This window comes from Poecilia latipinna, unplaced genomic scaffold, assembly GCF_001443285.1.
Source record: "Poecilia latipinna isolate Pla-1442-1.1 unplaced genomic scaffold, P_latipinna-1.0 Scaffold2125, whole genome shotgun sequence".
NCBI lineage: Eukaryota > Metazoa > Chordata > Actinopteri > Cyprinodontiformes > Poeciliidae > Poecilia > Poecilia latipinna.
The window spans coordinates 89,112-109,143 of record NW_015114741.1 but is presented as its reverse complement, the minus strand read 5'-3'; the positions used below and the strand labels follow the sequence as shown (position 1 = coordinate 109,143).

At 38.3% G+C, this 20,032-nt stretch overlaps 1 protein-coding gene across 3 annotated transcripts; it reads right to left on the bottom strand.

The window, feature by feature from the left end:
• Window positions 1-4,989: 4,989 nt before the first annotated feature.
• Window positions 4,990-18,944, bottom strand: man1b1a (mannosidase, alpha, class 1B, member 1a). 3 transcript variants are annotated; one of them, XM_015017306.1, is made up of 14 exons: window positions 18,587-18,944; window positions 17,497-17,628; window positions 16,029-16,137; window positions 15,774-15,943; window positions 14,407-14,552; window positions 14,236-14,336; window positions 13,093-13,284; window positions 12,037-12,185; window positions 11,774-11,962; window positions 10,995-11,185; window positions 10,232-10,352; window positions 9,500-9,694; window positions 7,868-7,999; window positions 4,990-7,022 (listed from the first exon to the last, which is right to left on the bottom strand). In XM_015017306.1, the coding sequence occupies exons 2-14, from the start codon at window positions 17,596-17,598 to the stop codon at window positions 6,813-6,815; spliced, it is 2,007 nt and encodes a 668-aa protein (XP_014872792.1). In that variant the 5' UTR covers window positions 17,599-17,628; window positions 18,587-18,944; the 3' UTR covers window positions 4,990-6,812. The 3 variants fall into 3 exon arrangements, with proteins under 3 accessions (XP_014872792.1, XP_014872791.1, XP_014872793.1); XM_015017305.1 differs by having other exon boundaries at window positions 18,631-18,944; XM_015017307.1 differs by having other exon boundaries at window positions 14,236-14,333; window positions 18,631-18,944.
• Window positions 18,945-20,032: the final 1,088 nt, after the last annotated feature.

Genomic DNA, 20,032 nt, shown 5'->3' with positions numbered 1-20,032 from the left:
AAGCACAAACCTTTAACAACTACAAAGGATTCTCACTGGAGAAAAACATAAAACCAATTAGAGGTAAATAAAGAGAAAGTCTGAGCGATCTTTTATAGAAATCCAGTGAATTTGTTTCGTTTAGCTGAGAGATGAAGGCGTGTTTGAAGTTTCCAAGACAGAAATCCGTCTGAGTAATTCTCCTGTCTGTGAGTTTGGTGTCATTATTTTTCCTTTTCCACCTGTGATGAAAACGGCAAAATGATCTGAAAATAACCCGACGTGTTCATTTGCGACCGACCGTTTAATCAAACGAGGGATCAGAACACCAGTCTGGGCAGCGCCATAATGGCAGCTCACTCACACACACACACACACACACACACACACACACACACACACGCGCGCACACACACTTGCGTAATGGATAATCTGGAGAGAAGAGACGAGCGTCCACCATCAATCAAAACCAGCTGCAGAAATCTGAACGTTCATTTTACTGGCAGGCAGCACCTGGATCAGCCTACAGTGAGAATCTAAAAGCCAGAAAACGAGAATTTGATACAAAAATCTGTTTTTAAAAACACTTCACATCCATTTGTGTCTTATTTTTTGACTAATTTTTAACTTTTTTGGCAGCTTGATTGCTTATGTGCATGCTAAGTGGACCAGAGACCGCTCCAAAAGTAGGAAGTGGACTACAGCACAGGGCATTCTGGGTAAATACAACCAAAACAGACGTGCTGGTCCAGTGTCAGTGGGAGAAATGTCTCATGGCCTTTTGCTAAAGACAAAAAAAGAGGGTTGTAAAGGTTGCTGACCCCTGGTATAGAAGGCCTCAGAAAAACTTCTGCCGGGCTGAATTTGGCCCCCGGACCGTGAGTTTGGAAACAAAACACTTAACCCATGGTATTAAATATGATAATTTTGTATTTTTATCTTAATCACAGATCCAGCTTCTCCAAAGTGTGAGGGAGTTGTTCAAAACGCGTGGCGTCATAAATAAGAAGATTTTGGCAGACCACAGCTGCTTTCACGTTATTTTATGCCTCATCTGGGAGACGCCGGCTGATGGATGGCGGCTCAGGCCTCAGCCGGGTGCCAAGGTCTCTGGCGTCTCAGATGAGTCTGGCTGTCCTGATCGGAGGATCCGCATCGGTCGTGGATCATCGCTGCGCTGACATGGAGGAGAGGAGATGGCCACAACGTCTAGATTACATCTGCTCTTAAAGACTCCAACACCAATTTAATTTCGACATCATTTTAGATGTTCTACAATGTCATTAAATATTGTTCTTATGTTTCTTTCTTGTGTTTTATTTTGTTCGTGTATGAGAGCTGATGATGTTGCCGTTAACAAAATCCTTTAATATCCCTAGTTAGTAGCTAATATCCGACGTTTGGGGCATTTTCTCCCTCATTTATTGACTCACAGAATTTAATGCTTACAGCTCATTAAGGCAGTAGCGTGAGATGCGAGTTAGAATAACTTAGTTTGTTACGCAGTGATAAACACTGACAACAACATGCTAGCTAATGCTCAACATGCTAGCTAATGCTCAACATGCTAGCTAATGCTAACTTGTTCGTTCAGCAGTGTAAATACTAACTAACCTCTGTGGGTGAGACGGTCCAGTCCAGCTGCTCTCAATGATCAGACCAAAGCAGAAGATGACAGATAAATAAAGGTCTAGGTTTGTTTATCTGCCATGTGTTCAGAGATTAGTTTTTATTATCTGAATGTAAATAAACAAACAAAAAAAAAAGCTGCGCTGTGTGTTTTGGCAGAAAAGCGTCTGGAAATAATCTGTGCCCCAGTTAATGTACTGATAAACTGGGATTACAAGTTTTAACCAGTTTCTAACTTAAAAACACACACAGGATTGATCAAGATTAGTGCTGCAAACAATGAATTCCTATTAATTATTTATTCGATTGAAATTATCTCCAATATATGTCCGTTTGGCTCATCTTTCAGTGTTATAGTTTGGCCGCCATCCAGCAGAGGGCGCCGCTGGTCATCTTGATGGACAGAGTTGTTGGAAACAAAGATGGCGGCCATGACAGAACGGGGAAGGAGAAACGGTCCTGTATTAATGAGGTGAAAAACGCACTTCATGTGATTCTGTTTGAAATATAAACACTCGTCAGCCTTCACCTTAATAACGCTATTTTATTATCAGTTAATCATTAGAAATTAAACGTAATTTGATCGATAAATCCCTGGTTACAATATTGTCATTTTATGCCGTTCAGGTCAGGATAGTCTGATTAATCAACAGAACCACTTTGGTGACGTTTTTCCGCCTGATTTTTGTTACTTTCTTTAGTTTTCTCTTTTTCTCTATCCATTTTTCCAGATCCTTTTGCAATCGATGCACCAGAATCAGCCTGACCGCAAAAACGTGACTGTAATGACATGGTTGTGTTGTCAGGCTAACAAAAACCCTTAATAAAAATAAAACAGTCACTGAAATGTTTTATCTGACCTCTGGACGGCGTGAAATGCCAGGCGTAATTGCAGGATCAATACGTTGAAAACAAAGAGTGAATTTGCAGAAACAGAATCTGTGGGAGTCAAAGGAGCATTTTTATCAATAATAATCCAAAGCGACAGCAGCAATTTGCATGTCATCTCTCCAGGTTTGATGTCTTATCGACTTGTTTCTGCGCATTCAACAGTTTGGCAAGTGTTGCATTTCCTCCTTCAACTCTCATCTGAAGCAGCAACATCATTATCTGTATTCTTGTTAAAGTCACAGGATGAAAACAAACAGTTATCACGGGTTTTCCTTCAAAATAGGCACATTAATTATATCAATTAGCATTAAAATAGCAGGATTGAGATACTTTAACAAGTTCTGCATCAAATCTGCTCCTTTGGGGAAAAAAATCCAGCATTCAGCTCATTTACTGAGAGTTTCAATACATTTTTATATTGTTTTTGGACTTTTTATGACAATCTGAACAATGAAGTAAAACAATGTCTGCATATTTTATCTGCTTGATCCCTGAATTACAAAACAACTAAACGACTCATTTGCGATTAATCGATTAACAGATTACCCAAATAATCTGTAAATCGATTACCACACAGTGAAATGCAGCAAACCACTGAAAATTGCAGAAGCTCTTATAGGGCTGAAAGGATTAATCAGATTAATCATGATTAATCGATTATGGAAACAATCATCAACTAATTTAGTTAGCGATTAATCATTAACTGGAGTACACATTAAAAAAAAGCTACTTGCTGAAAAAGAAAACATTCAGAGCAGTAATTAAGCAAAAACTGTCCAATATGTATATACATTTTGCAATTAAGATAAAAAAAAAACATTTGTCTGTAAATATGTTTTAGCCAAAACTCCTTAAGAGGCAGTTTTAGCTTCACCTGGTTCAGATTTAATATCAACAATAAAATGTTTATTTTATTTATAAATGTTAATATTTTTTAATTTGTATATTTTAATATATTTCTAATATTGCATAAAAGAGGCTTGGGTGATTAAATAAAATCTGTATTGTTATTTTTTATCTGATTAATCGATTAATCATCAGAATAATTGCTACATTAATTTTAGTTCTACAACAGATTAGTGCTTTATTGTTGATGTGAATTTGGATATTTGCCACCAAAAGCCCCGTAACTAATCTAAAAATATTATTCCTACAGCTTCCTTTCAACTCTAGATTAAAAACACGTAACATCTGTATTATTCTTTTGCTCAGACATCAACACAAAGCACATAATGAACCGTCTCTGACGTGTCAGATGCTTTGTGAGCTGGAGATGCAGCGCCTATCTGTGCCAAATGAGCTCAACTGTTGCCCAAAAGCCATTAAAAACCCATCAGCGAGCCGCAGTGCTGGATGTTAGTGGCACAAAAATGCGCCGCAGCGTCTCAGTGTCTCCATTTAAGGCTGAGAAGAGCCGCAGCGTCCAGCTCAGGTAAAATTAAAAGGCTCATCAGAGGTTCGATTTGTCCTTTTTCATCACGTCCAGAGCTGTTAAAACACAAAGTAAAACTGCTGAGATTGGAGATTTCTAGTGGAGAAACCAGCGTGGGAAAAATTTAGACACAAATTAGGACATTTCTCTGTCTTTTCAAGCTTAAACAGATTTGCTGGTTTCACTAAATCAAAATGTTCTTTAACTACAGTAACCTCAGATTATCAGATGTGTTTGAATTATCCTAAATTTTATTAGTAAAAAATACTCAGTTTAGTGCTGCAACTAACAATTATTTTAGTGATTAATTATTCTGATGATTTATCAATTAATCAGATAAAAAACATTGTAGATTTTTCTTTCAACCACTTAAGTCTTTTTATACAATATTCAAAATATATTAAAGATGCAAATACACAAATAATTCAATTCACTTTTTAAATTATACAATAAAGATTTTATTGCCTAAAATTCAACAACAGGTGAAGCTAAAACTTCCACTTAAGTAAATTTGGATAAAACATATTTAGAGACAAAGTTTTTTATATCTTAAATGCAAAAAAATATGAATATTGTACTTAATTACTGCTCTGCATGTTGTTTTCTGAGTCTGAATTAATCATGATTAATCAATTAGTTGGCGATTATTTAAATTATCACGATTAATCTGTAAAATAGAATTTAAATAAATAATTCCAGAACAATTCAACGAGCCAGAAGCATTTTAATAAATCAATTTAATCAAAAAAAAAAAAAAATTTTATTTCACAACTTAAATTGAAAAAGTTGAATTTCACATTGTTTAGTTACATCAAGGACATTTAAAGCTTTTATTACGGGAATTTTCATGATCAGTTACAGCAAATGAAAACCCAAAAATTCAGTTCATCAGATAATCTGACTATTTTCAGGCTGATTTTCAGGAGATGCTGATTTTACTTTCAAGGCTGCTGTTATTCCCATTGGTGGTTTTTTCCTCCACCAAATTTTCCACTAATATATTTGGGAACATCAGCTTCTTTAGCAATGAGCGTTTTGCAACTTAGTTTTTTATTTTGTTTTGTTTTTTTAACAAAAGTGCAAGCTCAGTGAAAAGTTGTACGCTTTTCTGTAAAGCTGGATCAGAACCAGGAAATGGATTCATTCAGATGACCCGTTACAAGGAAGTGGCCAAACATCCAAAAGCTCAACGAAATGCTAATATTTGGATTAATTTAGCCAAATACTAACATTTCTACCAGGAAGTGAGTCGGGCATCTCTAAATAAATAACCAAACACAGAAAAAATGTGCAAAATGTTTCCCTTTGCAGTTGTTATTCACATTTTATTAAAATCTGTCACATTGAAAATTATTTACAACCTTCTCAATAATCATTGAAAATATATTTATTGGCTTTGCAGTGATCAAGCCGTCCGTCTGATGGCTTAGCAGCTTTTTGCAGGTTGAAACTGGGATTTTAATGGTTCATCTTTGAGGTTGGAAGGCCTCTTTACCATCACCATAATCCTAATCCACAATCTGCCACCACAGATTAAAGTGAAGATTTGATTCTTTAACCTTCATCAAATCCAGACTTAAAGAGTCAAAGTAGTGTTGAATTGATGTAAACGTATTACATTATATCTGGATTCTTCATTATTTACTCATTAGTTTACTTCATATTTAAAAAAGTTTTATATATCTTTTTATCCCCCAAATCTTGTTTTTTTTTTCTTCTAATTTTTCCTGATACAGGAAAAAAATGAAAACTATGACTAAGTATTACAGTAATTATACATAGACAATGATTTTCTGCCAAAAGCCCTTGGAAATTTTGAGATCAATTTCATGTTTGTAAGAGAAAAATAACTAGCAAGTAGAAAATAAAATGAAAAAAATAAAATAAAAAATAGTTAAAATCAACGGATTCTGATGATTTGTACCCTTTGGAAAAAAAAATTATTTTCTTGTAAATATGTTAAATAAATCTGAAAATGTCTGAGCAGTTTGGTTAAAATTTACTGTTTTGAGAACAATTTACTGTATTTTTGTGTAACTCCAAGATTCCAAGGTGCTTCGTGAGAAATGTAGTGATAATTTCCTGTAACTGTCCTGGAGAATAGAGGGATGGCGCTTTGTTTATGACGGTAAATGAGACTTTGTTTTTGTTAATTTGACATCAATTAAAGCTGAGGTAGCAGAGCACTAGAACAAAGAAATACTGCCCCCTACAGGTGGGAGTTTGTATCACTTTAACCCGATGATTTTGACAATTTCTCTGTAAAATTTGCAATAAATCACAATCACAAAAATTCAGAGAATTTGTTGATTTTGCGAGAATCTCTGCGGAAAACCTCAACATGTACGATGGCCATAATAGTTTGTCGTAGGAAAAAATTAATTGTCTTTCTCCATCTAACTTTCAAAAATATTTTCTATACAAGTTTCTTCCAGGTCAGAGTCGATTGCGAGTCCTTCTCAGGTCCAGACAGTTTAATAAATCCCCTCATATAAAGTGAATTTCCAAGTAACAGAAAACAAAAACATCCATGAAACCCAAATAAATAAACATAAATTAACCCGGAAAAAAATAAACTACATTCATTGAAGAACCTGGTTCATTAAGAATGTCAGCCTGAGTCATTCATTTATTAAACATTTCCATTATTTACCCACAGAAGTGATAAATCACCACTAAATATACAGTTCAGACATTAAATGGCACTAATGAGTGATTTCCACCTCGTATAATAACCCAAAATTAGAAAATATACAGTCATTAATTGATAACTGAGTCATAACAAAGTGTTCTGGTGAGTCTGATCCGAGTTCAGATATGAAACCTTTTCCTTAGGAAAAATAAAGGAGGCCAAAACCTGGACCTTGCAGGACTCCGGGCTTCATTTGGGCGGCGAAGGCCATATGGGCAGAGGGTGAGCCTCGGTGTTGAAGACGTACTTGTCTAGGCTGAGCAGCTCGTCGTCGTCGGAGAACAGCAGGTAGAGATACTTCAGCGTCTCGCCCAGGAAGAAGCTCTCCATCTTGTCCCGGGGGCCGGGGTTAGAGGGGTCACGGACGTTGTTGATGGACGTGTAGCCGCCGCCAGGGACCTGCGGTTGGAGAAGACGTGTGCTCAGGTGGTTAACGCTTCCATTGGGAAGCTGAAAAATCAATTTTGATACATGTTGAGCTTTCCCCAAGCTGCCTGAAGTCGAACATGAAATATAATTACATTTTTACCAGCTGAGGAAATGTCAGAGAGGTCAGGAAACAGAGCCGCTTTGGTCAAAAATCCTTCAAAATCACTTCAAACTCATTCCTTGAAAGGTGAACCATCAGGCTTCCTTCAACAGGTTAGCTGCTTTCATTCTTAGATGATCAGATTTTAGCCGTTTTAGGGCGTCTTTTCACTTTAAATCCAAATAAGCTGCTGCTGCTGGGCGGAATTCTGCTGGGGTTGCTTGGTAACGGGCAGAGTTCTGCTGGGGTTGCTAAGTAACGGGCCACTGCCTGATTATTTGTGACGTTACGTTTCGGAGGTTTTGAAGCGGCTCGTTTTCCAGACATCAAAAACCTTGAACTTAATGGCTAAAACCATCTGAGTGCTGCAGTTATTTCAGCAGTGGGGCTGTTTTTAGAAGCCGTTCAGACCCAAACTGAAGTGCAATAACATGAAAATGTGAATTTTGCATTATAGTTCCCCTTTAAGTTCTGGCTCTACAATAGTTTACAAATCTCTTTTTGACAAAAAAAAAAAAGAAAAAAGACTGTTACGTTATCAAGTAATGCATAGCAGCACAAGTTTTTATTAGAAATATACCGTTTTGGCCTTCAAGTCCGTTTGACTTGATGATTTTGGCCGATGTGACAAAACGTTTGGACTTCCCTGGTTTAGCATAATCATCATCAGTGAATCTGAACAACAGGAATAAATGAGCGTCCGGCTGGTCGGTACCTTGGTGTAGGCGTTGAAGCTCTGCAGGATGTCCCAGCCCCAGTCTCTGTACTTGGCCTCCTTGGTGAACCGGTACATGTAGAACAGGCTCTCCACCGTCTCGGGGCGCAGCAGATTGTGTCTGTCGGCAGGCTGCAGGACAGCAATCAATGCTTTTAGTCTGACCTTTAAAAAGCTGACAGGAAGCATGAAAACTGGACACAACTTTATTAAAGCTGCTTATGGAGACAGAAGCATCGACGAGGACTGAATGAAAAGCAGCAGCAGGTCATTCTTATTGTCCAGTGTTTATCTTTAACGTAGCATTTTAGAGTGAACTTCGGCAGCTCTTTAAAACTTCTGGGTGACATGAGTCAGCGTTCGCCCCAGGCTGAGTGGGTGGGTCCAGATGAAGGAGCAGAGATGGAACAAAGTGGCAGAGCTGCAGCTGATCGATGCGGCTATAAAGCATTTTTAAACCGTCTCTGTGCATCAACGTCTCGTCTCTGCTTGGTTTGCCTGACGGACTGCTGGGCTCTCTGATGGTAACGTTTAAAACGTAAAATAACAACATAGCAGGAGAAGAGGAGCTGTTTCAGTTTCAGCAGCCAAATAAACTCCAGGCATCTTTTATTGGTGTTTATGATTTGACCAGGATTCACAGACGTTTTACAGGAAACAGTCAAAACTTTCAGTGAAACCTGCAAAAAATCTGAGACAGTTGGATAAACAGATGATGGATGAAGGATGGATGGATGGATGAAGGATGGATGGATGGATGTTTTGTTTGTTGGTTGCACAACCAACTGTTGTTGAATGGATGGCTGGATCAATAGGTGGATAAACAGCCGGATGGATGGATGGATGGATGGATTAATGGATGGATGGATGGTTGGTTGGTTGGTTGGTTGGTTGGTTGGTTGGTTGGTTGGATGGTTGGTTGGATGCCTCTTTGTGTCCTCTAGAGTCGGTAATCCAACATCGTTCAGGTCGTTTCTGGACTGAAAGCTTCTGCTGATGAAGAGTCCAGTCAGACTCATGTTTATGGTCATCATGGTGTTTAAAAGCTGCTCTCTCTCTCTAAATCATCCTAAAGGCCTCTGTGATCACTCCGTTGTGTCTTTGGGTCTGAATGAGCTCAGAGAGCGTTTCCTAATTATCTCGGAGTTAATGGAGAAATATTCAGCGCTGCGAGAAACTCAGAGCCGCTAATGAAAAACCAAACGAGGCCTGAGGAGAGCGGGGCGGCCGCGCTCAAACAAACGCAGAGCGGCTGATTAAAAATCAGATTCATCAGACCTGCTGGAGCCTCTCAGCCGCGTTCGCACCGATTACACTGCAAAAACAATTTACAGACAGTTTCTGCTGCAAATATCCAAGACAAAACTAACCTTCAGGTCACTATTCAGCAAGAAATAGCAGCTTGTTCTTTGTCAAAAAGTCTTATTAAATAGTTATAAGTAAAATAATTTACCACAGAATTAAACATTTTTATATACATGAAAACTGATAAAAACACTTGGTAAGATTTAGTGTTTTTGCAGTGTTCCTCTTTCAGATCGCTGTAAAAATCCATTACTGTGTATAAAAACATGCTAGCAGTGAATCCTGCACATGGACATGAGAATGAAAGCGTGTGAAACTCGGCCTGACCTTCACAGAAACATCCTGGCCTTCGCTGCCCTGCATGTTGAAGTGAGCGATCTCTGGGCTGAGCCCCGTCTCCATCTGCCTGTACATCTGGTGGCAGGTCTCCATCAGCTGCTGGGCCAGGTCCATGTGGTCCGGCGGCAGGCCGCTGTGCACCCCCAGAGCCAGAGTCCCTGGCAGGAAGCACACCAGGTGGTCCTGCAGGGCGGCGACAAAGAGAGAGACGCTCACTGAACGGCTGCAGGAAATAAATCTGTTTAATGTCAGAGGCTGCGTTCACACTGCAGCCTGAAGTGACCCAAATCGGATTTATTTGCCTTAATCTGGATCTTTTCATGACACTCTGAACAACACAGGTTGATTTTATTCAAATGTGGCCCAGGCTGCTCTAGAAGGACAGTAAGGGGCGGGACGGACCCCACGGCAGACCAATACCTGACTTAGCCATCAGGTAAAAGCTACATTAGCTAAGCTAGCTCAGCAGTAAGTACTACATTAGATACCGCTGATATTTATCTTAGTATTACACTGAGGTAGGTAAAGAACTAAAGTAGTTTTAATGTGTTTATATTGTTTAATAGCTGGGTAGGAACAAGTCTAGAGCTAGCTCTAAGCTTGTGGTTTGTTTATCGTAGTCATAGCAACTGCCTACCAAGATGGCCGTCAGTTACAAAGCTAGTGGAAATGTGGCGTCACATGAGAGCGACACCGACTGCCATGACCCTCCATTGGTACCATTTTGGGGTTGAAGCGGTTGTGGGAGAGTTCTCCGATGAAGGTGAGCCTGCCGGGTCCGGTCTGCCTCACCAGGTGCTTCTTCACTCCTTCCACCGCCTGCAGGTAATCCTCCAGCAGCCTGCAGGCAGAATCAGGAGGGTCAAAGGTCGTTTAGGTTGGAGCTGAACATGTTTAATGAGGAACTCTGAAAACTCGCAGGTACTTGAAGATTTTATCTACCAGTGGGGTTTAATGTTTTAAATACAGATTTAATAATAATTGCGAGTTTTGGCAGGTATTTTTTTCATGAAAAAACGTTGAATTTTCACAACAAAATGACAAAAACATATAAATAATGTCCTTACAGCTAATTTTCTTGTCATTAGCTTTGAGAAATATTGGACTGAAGAAAATGTATTCATCCCTATTCTCAAGTTTTATGTTTTTCTTCATTTTAAAACTTTTCCCTTTTATCTAGTCTTCCTTTTTTCATCCTCTTTCCTCCTTCCTTCTTCCCCTTTCCTCGTCTCCTTTCCTCACTTTCTTCCTTTTCTCTTTCACTGGTTCATATGAAATAAATAATAATAATAATAATAGATTCAGTGCTGCTTATTGAGTAAAAATAACATCACTGCCTGTTAGAATCAAACATTTTCTCTCCATTTCTTTTGAACTATTTGTTGGGAAGCTAAAATAAAACATTGTAAATAAAGCCATGATGTTGCATCATTACTGTTCAAGTGGGAACATTTTGGTTTAGGAGGTAAAAATGAGGCTTTACTCGTCCTCGGTCTTCCCGCCCTGGATCCACTGCTTCAGCAGGTATTCGTAGTAGCTGTCGGCCCGCGCGCCCAGCGTGAAAACGCCTTTATGGGAGAACTGGCCGCTGTTGGTGTTGATGAACATGGGAACCAAGCCGTCATGTTTCCCTGGCAGCTTGTGGACGAGCCGCATCACCTCGTTCACGGCGTCCTGCAGGAAAACAGGAAGGAACGAAATTAATGGCTGAAAGAGTTAGCATCATTAGCATCTGAGCTAATCAGAAGGAAAACATCAGATTAACTTTAAGAACCTGATTCTATCACATTCTGGTTTAAATCTATACACCCCAACAGAAAAATCACAACTTTTCTCATGTTTCTGTGACCTGCATCTGCAGGTAAAAATACTCCCAACATCAACTTGAAAATTAATTTTTAAGACAATTAAATCTGAGTTTAGAAGTATTTTTTAGCTGCAGATGCATCTTTTGCTACAAATGATCAAGAGGAATTTTGTTACTGCATTTAATGGAATAAAATGTTTATTATCTTATTAGGAAAGGAACTGAATTGTTTATTTGCATATTTTTCTGTATCTCTCATGTTGTTTAAAAAGGCTTAAATAAAAAAATCTGCACAAAATGCCAATTTTTACAATGTGATTAATCGATTAATCATCAGAATAATTGATTAATCGATAACTAAAACGATCATTAGTTGCCACCCTGATGTGTCTGGATTGATTTTGTTGGCGGAGCTGCAACAGCGGCTCCCTGTGGTACCGGTTTGTGGTCCAGACCTGGTACTGGGGGTCCTGGGTCAGGTGGCTCAGCTCCCTGAACTCCAGCTGAATGCTGGTGACCTCGGCGACCGTGCTGTCTGACGTCCACCGCGGCGGGTGCGCCGTCCCCTTCCCGATGTTGACGTCTGAAAACGGGATCTTTGAAGGCGTCTTGAAGGCCGGCATCAGTCGGGACCCCAGGTCTTTCTTTAAGGGACAGAAATAATCCAATTAGAGACTGAAGATGTTTTCCTTGACGTTGAAATAAAGTTTTTCCTCACAGCTTTGTCTAAGAAGAGCTGGTCTCCTGTCAGGTGGTAGCAGCTCAGCAGTCCGCCCAGAATCCGAATGGTCGTCTCAAAAAGATTCACCTCCACGTTCTTGTCAAAGGAAAGCTCTTTCTCCACCCAGCTTCTAGCTTCAGCAAATTCTGCATCAAGAGACTCGCTGCATGTTACCGTTTACGTCCGGAAATTTAACACAGTAGAACAACTCCGTTTAAAAAATGAAACCTGGAGATGTAGCTATTACTAATTTAGTGCACTGCGCCACAGCGAAGCAAAAAACAATGGAGAAAAACCGCTGAGGAACTAAACCACTCATGTTCTTTTTTGCTCCCTGTGTCGGCTACGCTTCACGCAGACTCGTTGCCATAGCAACTGACAACAACGCCACTTTATGTTTCAGGATTCAACACCAACATTTCCCACACAGAGAACAGAACATTCAGTCCTTTACAGTTTCATGTTTTCAGGCTGGATGTTTATTTTCTGATTATTAATAATTGATCGCTGTGGTAGATTAGCTACTGCTGCTATTAGCTAAGCTAGCACAGCAGTAGTAGATTAGCTAATTCAAACTTCTGCTCTACTGATGCTTAAATCTGGCACAGTTGGTGTTTATATCGCTTTTTCTTATTTTGTAACTGAACCGAAACACAATAAATTCCACATCACATCTATATGCTAAGGTTGTCATAGTCAAGCTAGCATAGCTGACCTACTTCTCTCTCCCTCGCTATTGTTTTCTTAATTAAAACTTTTTCCAACCTTGTTACCTAGTTTTTGTAGTGTAGCAAAGCACTGCATCCCTTTTTCTTTTATGCACCAGGCGTACATTTAAGATTTAGTGCGTTATGTTGGCAACTTGACAGCTAAAGCTAGTCATTACCGGCTAGCAGCCTTTTGCCGTCCAGCGGGGAGAAAAGGGGGACGGGATCTTGTGGGTGTGACCTGACCATAGAGATTAATTACATGCTCAAAAGTGTAAATATTAAGTATGTAAATGTTGACCAATAAGTTTAAGACCTTCTGTGTGGAACAAGTGGAATAAATCACCTTCTTTTAGGCCCATAATCCACATGGTGTCCAGAGAGTCGATGAGCGTCAGGCCCAAGCCGAACCATTCGCTGAATGACTTGGAGATGGGTTTGAGCTCGTCGTGACCCCAGGCGTATTCCCGATAGGCTTTCCAAGCGTGCCTGAAGGCGTCACGGACGGCCTCTAGACGCTCCGCCGCTCCGGGGGAAACTGGGTTTAAAAACGAAGACGATTCATCCACAGCTCCTCTTGAAGTGATATCACTGCTGAGCTAAAGAAAATCTTCAAAAGTTTTGAAAACCCACAAATAATGCTACAAAATATATAAACAAAAAAGGGCAGGGCAGAAACATGGAGAGAGTTTTAAAAACCATCCAATCGATAAAATAATCAATTAATCACCACAAGAAACGATTAATCGTCAGAATGCAACTTCATTAGTCAATTAATGGTCAAAATAATCAATTGTCAGAATTATTGATTAATCGTCAGGACAACTGATTAATCATGAGAGTTATATCATAGATCAATCATCAGACTAATCAATTAATCATCAGGATGATCAATTAATAGTCAGGATTATCGACTAGTCATCATTCTAATTAATTGTCTGTTTAATTGTTTAGTGGTCAGAATGATCAATTAATTGTGGGAATAATAAATTCATCATCAGACTAATCAACTAATTGTCAAAATGATCGATTAATCGTCAGAATTATTGATTAATCATGAGATAATCGATCAGACAAATCAATTAATCGCCAGTCTGTTCGCTTAGTGGTCAAAATAATCAATTAACAGAACGATTGATTAATCATGAGAATAATCGACTGATCATCAAACTAATTAATCTTCAGGATAATTGTTTAGTGGTCACAATGACTAATCGTCATAACGATCATGAGAATAATCAATCAATCAATAATCAGACCAATCGATTAATCTTCATTATAATGATTTATAAAATAATTGGAAGTTGCAGCCATGAATAAATCCAATAATAACAGATTCAGCTGTGACCATTTAAAACATAAATATTCACTCTGCTCTTGTTTTTGAACATTCAGGCGGATCTAAAAACTCTCTGCTCTCTTTCCTTTTGGGAAACATCTGAACTCATCACTTCCTGTTCATTACAATCAGGTGAAAATGAAGGCGGACCTTGCTGATGGACGGAGGCTGCAGGTTCGGCCGGCGCCTGAGGCTCCACAGCTTCTTTCTGATTGGACGGCGGTTCTGTGGCCGGCTCGGCTCCTCTCCTGCTGCACGGCGACAAAAACATCATCTAAACACGCCTTTAAACTTTTCCTTTCCTAAAAACATCCACATTACCTGATAACCTTCTCCTCATCCTCCTCCTCCTCGCCAGCTTCTTCCCGAACCACTTCCTGGTTCTGCTTTGCGTCGCTCACCGTGTCCGAAGCATTTCCTTCTTTTCGGGAGTTTGGTGGAGCTCTTTTGTTGGGAAATGGCTTCCTCTGTCGGTAAAAACACAGAAACAGATTAAAAAACAAACACAAAACTCACTTCAATAAAATCCCTCATTTATTCAGAGCTTTTTGCTGCAGGAATATTTCTGCAGCCCGTTTTATTCTCAGATTATGTTGATGTCGGGCTCGTCTTCAGCTTTGAACAATCCCATCATGACTCACAGTCCTGCATATCCTACACATTTCCACAGTAACCAGCAGCTATTTAAATCCTGCATCCTGAGTCATATTAACAGGTCCATGGAGCTGCTGCTGTTACTGTAAATAAAAGGCATCGTTTAATTTTGATTTTAAAAACGTACGGCCGCTGTTTTAATCTGTTTGTTGGCTCTGTGTGTTTGTCCAACAACGACAGATTGTTTTAAATCTTTAATGCAAAATGTTTAGATTGTTTGGACAGTTTTGGTTTAATTAATTATCTGAATGTTATTTTAGTTAATTCCCTTCTTTTGAGTATAATAAATGGATTACTAAATTAGTTCAAAATTATTTTAATAACTGGTTTATCACAACTGTGAATAAAACATTAATTTTCTTATTTTAAAAGGGATTGAATTATTTGTTTTCATCTATTAATGTTGTTCTATTTGGTATAAAAATGGATTACGTGGTTAAATGATTGAGACAATTTTCTTTATGCAAGAAACTGAAAAAATAATCAATTAATCACGAAAATAACCGATTAATCAGAATGAACAATTGTTGAACAAATATTCTATTAATTGTCAGAATAATCAATTAATTACCAAAATATTCATCAGAATTATTGATTATTAGTCAGAGTGCCACCTGATTAGTCTGATCAATTGTCAAACTAATCACTTACTCATCAGGATAATCTATTAATGGTCAGAATAATTGATTAATCATGAAAATAACCAATTAATCATTAGAATGATGAATTAATTGTCATAGTGATCAATTAGCTGTGAGAATAATCAATTAATTGTTATATTACCTGATTAGTCTGATCAATCATCAGACTAATCAAATAATCAGAATAATTGATTAATAGTCAGTATAACTGATTAACTGTAAGATCAGTAATTACATCATCAATATAATTGATTAATCATCAATATAATTGATTAATCTCCATAATAGTTGATTTCTAAGATAATTGGAAGTTGATAAAATTTTCTGTCATGGCCGTTTAAAAACAACAACATGAACATTCACTCAGCTCCAGTTTTAGAAATAAACATCCACCTTGGTGGGCGGCCTAGCCAAAGCAGGGATGTTCGGTCCTCTGGGCTCCATCGGGTCAGCTGGCTCCGCATGGGGCCCGGCTGCCGGACCTCTGCTTTCAGCCGGCTTCAGAACCGGGGGAACCAGGCCTCTGTCTCTCAGCTCCAGCCAGTCCTCCGTATCGGACCGCCCTGCAGAATTTACCCAGTTAGCTGAAATTCATCACCATCAAAAACACCAAACGTTCCACTAAACTCTCACTAAGACGAGCTTCACCTCTCCGCTGCTCCGCGACGCTGGAGAAGGAGAGCAGCGCGAACACGAGCATTAGAGCCAGCAGGAAGAGGATGAGGCTCCGCTGCAGCCGAGAAAGCTGCTTCCATTTCTGAGAAAGCAAAAACAGACAAATTACATGAAACTCGACTTACAGCAGTAACTCCAACATCACCTTTGTTTCAACTAAAAACAATGAAAAAGTACAGCCTCTCCTCAGCTAATGCTTTATTTCTCAGACTTTTTCAGGCTGAGGATCTCTCACCCACCCAGATTAAAACTGACCCCCCAATAACAACATCCTGATATACAGACTGAAATTAAACTGCTCACCGTCTTTGTTCCTTCTAATGTGAAAGGTGGCGCTGTTTTTTTAAATGTGACTGATAACAATAAACCATAAGCAAGTCTATTCTGAGTTATTTACAGTTTCTGAAATTATGTTTTCTACGCTTTCGCACATAGAGATAAAACAAACTATGTTTTAGGGCTATTTGTAATTTCTAAAATAAAATTACAAATTTTGAGTTGCAAAATCAAACATTTTCTTCCAACCAGCAGACTGCCCAACATCAGTAGTTTTATTTTGGGTGTTAAGATGCAGTTAGTCGGCGCGGGGCGCAGCGCTGCTCACCGCCTCGTCGTCACATCCAGCCGCAGACAGAGAGCTGCACTCATGCATCACAATAATGCTGAAAAACTAAAGTTCTGCAACCCAGAAACCCTCCACCGGTATCTTCAGGCTTCCTTTTTAGTCTGAAGTGGAGAGGACGACAGAGCAGGGCATTATGGGTAAATACAACCAAAACAAACATGCTAGCCTAGCGCTAGCAGGAGAAATGGCTCATTTCTCAAAATAGAAATCTTACAGCCATTTTTGTTTCTATTTTGTGAAGGAAGAGGTTCTCATGTTGTTTCCTTCAGTGGTTTGTGGTGCAGCGCCCCCACAGGCGAGGAGGGGAACAGCTTTTTAAATTAGTTTGGTTTGACTCGGCGCAGAGTGAAAGAAAATCTCAGCAGCTGAAAATGTAAACAAATGTTGCAGTTTTGTTCACAAATAGAACAAAATCTGCTGGACTATCAGGTGTAAAAACAGCCTGAGGAAACTCACAAATAAAGAGTCTGAGATAACAAACAGGCCAGTCAGGTAGGGAGCTGCTGGACCAGTTCGACATGGAGGAAACTGAAACCCACCAGCAGGGAGGGGCGCTTCAGAGGATGAAACGCTCCACTACAGAGAAACAGGAATAATTCACATGGACAATCTTTCCCTGCACAAAACCTCAAATATCCCAGTGAGCCTGATGGGACAAATTATGAAATGCTAGTTTACTTCTGCCGTTCACACTGGCCCTCATTTGACTTTCAAATCATTTCGTTTCTTCTTCCATTTTGATTGTTTATGTTTTGCATATTTTCCACAGGAAATAAATAAAATATGGAGATAAATTTGGATTTTTCCCGTCCTCACCCTCCAGCAGGACTGTCTCCGGTGTTTGCCGTTGTTGTAGGTGTGACTGTGGGGGTCGCTCAGGGTCAGCGCGATGAAGTCCTTCCTGGGAGGGGGGTACATCCTGGATGATGGGGTCAAAGGTCATAGAACCTGGCGACGAGAACCCAAAAGTTAAAACCAGAGCAAACCTGTCAGGTAGGACATGGCTCCCAATATCATCACTGAGTTTGGAAACTTCAAACAAAACCAAATTAGGTTTTCTACCAACATTTGGACTCTTTCACTTCCACAATTTTTTCCCCTCAGGATTTATTTTTTTATCTCTCACAATCTTGACATATTTTTCCTCATCATTTTGACTTTTCTTCCAAAGAAGTTTGACATTTCTAAAAATGTTGACTTTTTTCTTCAATATTTAGATTTTTATTTTATAGAATTTTGACTAATTTTTCTCATATTTTAGATTATTTTTCTAAGAATATAAATTAATCTCTCTCAGAATTTTGACTTATTTTTCCCATAATTTTGGTTTTTCTTCCACAGAATGGTGGCATATTTTTTCCCAAAATTTTTCTTTTCCTCCAAAATGTAGATTTCACTTTCCTAGAATTTTGACTAGTTTTTATTTTTATTTATTTATTTTTTACATAATTTAGACTTTTTTTCTCTCTCCAAATTTTGACATATTTTACCGTAATTTGGATTTTTCTTCCACATAATATTGGCATATTTTCCCTCATTATTTTGACTTGTTTTTCATCAGAATTTAGATTTTTCTTCACCAGGATTTTTACCATTTTTTCTCATGATTTGGATTCATTCAACAAAAACAAAACAAAGAAAGGAAAAACAATAAAGTCAATCTGATTTGGTTCTTCTTTAGTGGCTCTAATCTTGTTTCGCACATTTTTAGCTGAACTGAGGTTATAAATCGCTCGTAATGTCAAGATTGCAAACCTCTTTCTACACTAAGCATTGAAACTTAAACACTATATTACAAATTGTATTAAAATACAGCTGTAACACACTGCTCAATGACCTAAATCTGGCTACGGCTAACTTCTGAGCTACTCTGATGTATAATTGTATCAGAATAGAACCATTTTACCATCAGATGACAGATTAAAGCTTCGGTTTTCTTCCCCCTCTCACCGTTGAGGCAGCTCGGCTCCCTGACAGCGACTTTCCGCTGCTGAAACCCAAACAGCTGTTAGCTTCCAGAGGCTAGCCCGCCTCTTCCAGTGGCTTCCGCATGAAAAATAAAACCTTTCCAGGTCCAGAACCGCAGCCCAGTAGAAAAAAACAAACCTGAACGACTTTCACACCCAACAAAAAGCTGCTACATGAGACGACAAGCAGGTTAAACCAGGGGAAAATGATGTTAAAGTTACAGAATGAACCACCAGGTAGATGCGGAAAGGAACAAACCGGTGACGTAAGTCACGTGACGTGCGTAACGTCAGGACGTTAACCGTTTCAGTACCGCGTTTCTACATAAACCCCAAATATGTCAATATTAGCTTTAAATATGGTTTTTATTCTGATTTTATTATACAGTTAAAACAATTGGATTGTTTTTTTTAATCTATCCCAATCCTTGATATTTTCAAAGGCTAAAAAAGGACGATAACTTAAAGGGAAATTTTATTTTATTTTTTAAAAAGTATGGCACAGATTATTCCCATTTTATTACCTCTACATAACTTAACCTTTTATTTGTAGAGCTAAAACTTTTTTTCCTCGCAGCTCTATCAATCAAAATATTAAAATACAAGATTTGGATTTATAGCGCATATGCTTTTCAAACATTAATTTCTATTAATTTAGGTTATTACAGCTAAAAACTAGCAATAAACTAAACATTTCTCAGAAGATTAGAATAGTGCAAAAAAAAAAAAGGAAAAGAAAACTCACTAAAAAGGTCAATGTTTCTAGTCTTATTCTCAGAAATGTTTGAGTTCAACAACTAGAAAATTTACAAGAAAATAAGTCTGAAATTTTGAGATTAATCTCAGAAAAAAACCTGGACATTTTGGAAGTTGAAAAGTGAAAAATTTCCAAGAAAAAAATTTGACATTAACCTCAAACTTTCTAGAAATCCAAATGTTTTGCAATTTTCTAGCAAATTTTTAACTTTTCAAACAGAAAATTCTGAGTTTAGAAATGTTATTGTTTTATTTTTTTAAAGAAATGTTTCTAAGTTCAGAAAAGAGTGAGTTTAATTTGAAATGTTCAACTTTTGAAGCACAGGAATTTATTTTTCCCAGAAAATTTATGTTTTCTTTTTGTTTTCAGATTTTTAGCAGAAAATATGAATATTTTTTATAATCGTTCTAACGTGTTGTCATAGGAATCCACCATGTTTAAAGTTTCAGTATCAAAACAAAAGCATATAATTTACTTTTACTACAATATTCCCTAAATTTAATTACACATTGCTTCTTAATGGTGCTAGTACTAATTTCCATTCCTTAGATGTCCAGTGCATCTAAAAACCTTCATACCCAAAATTAGAAATAACTTTTAGTTGTAGAACAAATTAATCAGCCTAAAT